The 3,731-nt window shown below is 55.3% G+C and overlaps 1 protein-coding gene across 1 annotated transcript; it reads left to right on the top strand.

The window, feature by feature from the left end:
* Positions 1–665: 665 nt before the first annotated feature.
* Positions 666–2,570, top strand: pigc (phosphatidylinositol glycan anchor biosynthesis, class C; the record flags this gene model as incomplete). The annotated part of the gene is made up of 2 exons (XM_080536165.1): positions 666–905; positions 1,211–2,570. 2 exons carry the CDS (start codon positions 666–668, stop codon positions 1,877–1,879), a joined length of 909 nt encoding a protein of 302 aa, XP_080392291.1. The 3' UTR covers positions 1,880–2,570.
* Between the last annotated feature and the right edge of the window lie 1,161 nt (positions 2,571–3,731).

Raw genomic sequence — 3,731 nt, 5'->3', positions numbered from 1 at the left:
GAGGGTGGAATGGCCTGCCGTGAGTCCAGACCTCAACCCAATTGAACACTTGTGGGATCAGCTTGGGCGTGCTGTACGTGCCAGAGTGACCAACGCAACCATGTTGGCTGAATGGGGTGCCGTCCCACAGCAGTGTGTGACCAGGCTGGTGACCAGCATGAGGAGGTGCCAAGCTGTTGTGACTGCGTATGGATCTTCCAAACGCTACTGAGGTCCCTGACAGTGTAAAATGAATAGTGTAAAAATTGCCAATATATGTTGTTTTTTCCTTATTACTGTGGGAGAGTGCAATCATCCAATCCACCAAGCAACTCAAAACGAGAGTGAATACCAACAGAAGAATATTGCAGGGGATTTTGGCAAATATTTTTGGGCCACTACCCACACGTTTAGCTGTGTTGCTCATTCCACGAATGCATGATCCTTACAAGTTGTACCTCGTTGTAAGGTGACTAATCAGGCTTTCCAACGATATAAAATACAATACCAACTGGTATTATTAAAGGGGAGGAATAATCAACAAAAAAAGCGTTTCCGAACTTTTTTTGAGGGGTTAAATGACGCGATCTGCTGAACAGACAGGTTTCTAGCTTAGAACAGGTGTGCTGTCAGAGCCTCGTACAGGTGTGGTTGTGACGGGTGCTGCGGGTGTGACCAGCAGGTGGATGGGGGCGGACTGCGGGCCGGGCGGGGAGGGACAGGAGGCCCCGGGCTGGAGGAAGGTGCTCTGGCAGCGGCAGCCCTTCCCGGACAACTACGTGGACAGCCGCTTCCTGGAGGAGCTGCGGAGGAATGAGGGCGTGCGGCAGTACCGCTACTGGGCCGTGGTGCGCGAGGCCGGGCTGGTGGCCCAGCAGCTGTCCTGCGTGGCTCTGGTCCTCACGCTCTGGTCCTACATGGAGCAGGTAACCCCTAACCCTAACCCTAACCTTAACCCATGAGGCCAGACGGACGTCCTGAAAGTCTTAAGAGTTGACGTGTCTGAAGCCAGGGGGCCACCATCACAGTGTGACTCCAAATCACTTCCGCTACACTAATAATGCTCCTCTCCCTCCCCTCCTCTCTCCCCCTCCCCTCCTCTCTCCCCCTCCCTCTCTCCCTTCCCTCCCCCCCCCTCCCTCCCCCTCCCCTCCCTCCCTCCCTCCCCCTCCCCTCCACTCCCTCCCTCTCCCTCCCCTCCCTCCCTCCCTCCTCCCCTCCCTCCCTCCAGGGTCTGCTGTCCCCCTCCACGCTCCTGTGGACCGGCCTGCTCTGCGCCCTGCTGGGCTACGGCCTGTACCAAGCGCTGGCCCCGCGGGGGGGGGAGGGGGAGGAGGGGGGCTCGCGCCTGGCCGACCTGCAGAGCGCCGCCATCTTCCTCTCCTTCACGTTCGGCTTCTCCCCGGTGCTGAAGACGCTGACGGAGGCGGTGAGCACGGACACGGTGTACGCCATGGCCGCTCTGATGCTGCTGGCCCACCTGGCCTCCTTCCCCTACGCGCGGGGCCCCGCCCCCCCCGCGGCCGGCAGCCTGTCCCTCAACGCGGCGCTGTTCTCCAGCGTGTGCCTGGCCTCCCGCCTGCCCGGAGCGCTGCACACCTTCGCCATGCTGAGCTGCAGCCTGCTGGTCTTCGCCCTGTGGCCCTGCCTGCTGCGGAGGCTGAGGGAGCGAGCCCCGCCCGTAGGGGTCGCGGGGGTGTGTGCCGGGGTGTGCGTGGGCGGGGTGGCGGGCCTGGGGTCCCTGTGGCCCGGGGGAGCCGTGCTCCTGGCCCTGGCGCTGGGCAGCGTGGCCCTGCTCTGCCCCCTGCTGCTGCTGAGGCTGCAGAGGCACAAAGACAACATCCACGGGCCCTGGGACGAGGCCGAGATACGGGAGGACCTGGGACGCTTCCTACGCTGAGGACCTGGGACCCTAACCCTTCCTACGCTGAGGACCTGGGACCCTAACCCTAACCCTACGCTGAGGACCTAACCCTAACCCTACGCTGAGGACCTGGGGACCTAACCCTAACCCTACGCTGAGGACCTGGGGACCTAACCCTAACCCTACGCTGAGGACCTGGGGACCTAACCCTAACCCTACGCTGAGGACCTGGGGACCTAACCCTAACCCTACGCTGAGGACCTGGGGACCTAACCCTAACCCTACGCTGAGGACCTGGGGACCTAACCCTAACCCTACGCTGAGGACCTGGGACGCTTCCTACGCTGAGGACGGGTGGACACCACGCACACACACACACACATACACACCACGCACACACACACACACACACCACACACACACACATACATACACACCACACACACACACACACACACACACACACACACACACACACACACACACACACACACACACACACACACACACACACACACACACACACACACACACACACTGCACTAGCACACTTGAACGCACACAACCGTTCCAGTGGAAAGCTCTCTAGGAAGATCAACCTGCTGCTTTTACTCTTTTGGGTTTTTTAGAATGAGGCGTCTGAGCTGAGAGGCTGTTTCATAACGATGCTTTTACTAAAGTCTATAAACATGTATGTGATGTCTGTGTATTACAGATGGGGGCTCTGAACCGTTGGAACTTTGTTTATTGAGAAAGATGTGTTTTTAACATGTGTTGTCTTCGAAGTTGTAATAATAAAGTTATTTTGTGTATTTATTTATTAATGAATCTGATATCTGACGGAATGCGACATTGAAAGGAAGAAATAAACGATTGGTTTGTGGTTGTTGGTGTTGCAATGCCGCCCGACGCCCGCTGGGGGGCAGCAGCCTACCTCCACCTGGCCTCTCCCCGGCCTGACGCGCTGGTCCGGTCTGGTTCCTGACTGTGTTCGGTCCTGCGGCTCCATGGTGGAGGTGGTCGGGCGGGTTGACCTCGACTCTAAACGAAGTTCAGCCGAGTGATAGTGACCTGTGACCTCTCTCCTCCCCGATCCCCCGGTCCTGCCTCGCGCTGCCCCGGGGTCTCTGGTCTGACCGGCGGGGTGGATGACGGAGGTCTACATGACGTCATCCGGTTCCGAGACCGTCACAATGCGCCGCTGCAACACCAGTACAGTTCTACATACAGGCTGTGTTCGGAATGGTATACTAGCATACTGATTAAATATTGATTTAGTAAATACTTACGCTATAACTAGGGTTAGTTTGTACTTAGTAAGAAGTGGTGCAACCGACCCCAGTACAGTTCTACATACATACATACAGTCTACCGGCCAGAGCCACTCAGGGCGGCACAACTTAAATATATATGTTTCAAAAGACACATATCTGTAGATGATATGATCCGTGTCTGTAGATGAGATGTTGGTATGATAACTGTATGAATGGTTCAGCTCATCAAGTTGATCAGCCCCCTAAAGACAATCGCATTTTAGCCGCCGGTGTCCAGCTGCTTTAGGCTCGTGGTCAGGACATGTTTCTGTTTTATAATATCATGTCTGGTATCATTTTAAAGGGGACCTTCTTAGCTTTCATTCTGATATCCGACCCGCCGAGGCTAACAACGGCATCTCCATCCCCGGGTCAGACAGTCTGGTTCGGGTCCAGATGGAATCACTTGTGACTTATTTTTTGGGATCGATAAAAATAAAAACACGAGACCAGGCAGCAACAACTCATTCATACGCAATATGAAAAACGTCATATAAACAGAAATATTAATATAGCTAAAATGTCCTATATTCATATAACTAAAATGTTCTATATTCATATAACTAACATGTTCT

The sequence above is a fragment of the Nansenia antarctica genome, assembly GCF_963989245.1.
Source record: "Nansenia antarctica genome assembly, chromosome: 7".
NCBI classification, from domain to species: domain Eukaryota; kingdom Metazoa; phylum Chordata; class Actinopteri; order Argentiniformes; family Microstomatidae; genus Nansenia; species Nansenia antarctica.
This window is presented reverse-complemented; position numbering and strand designations above follow the sequence as displayed.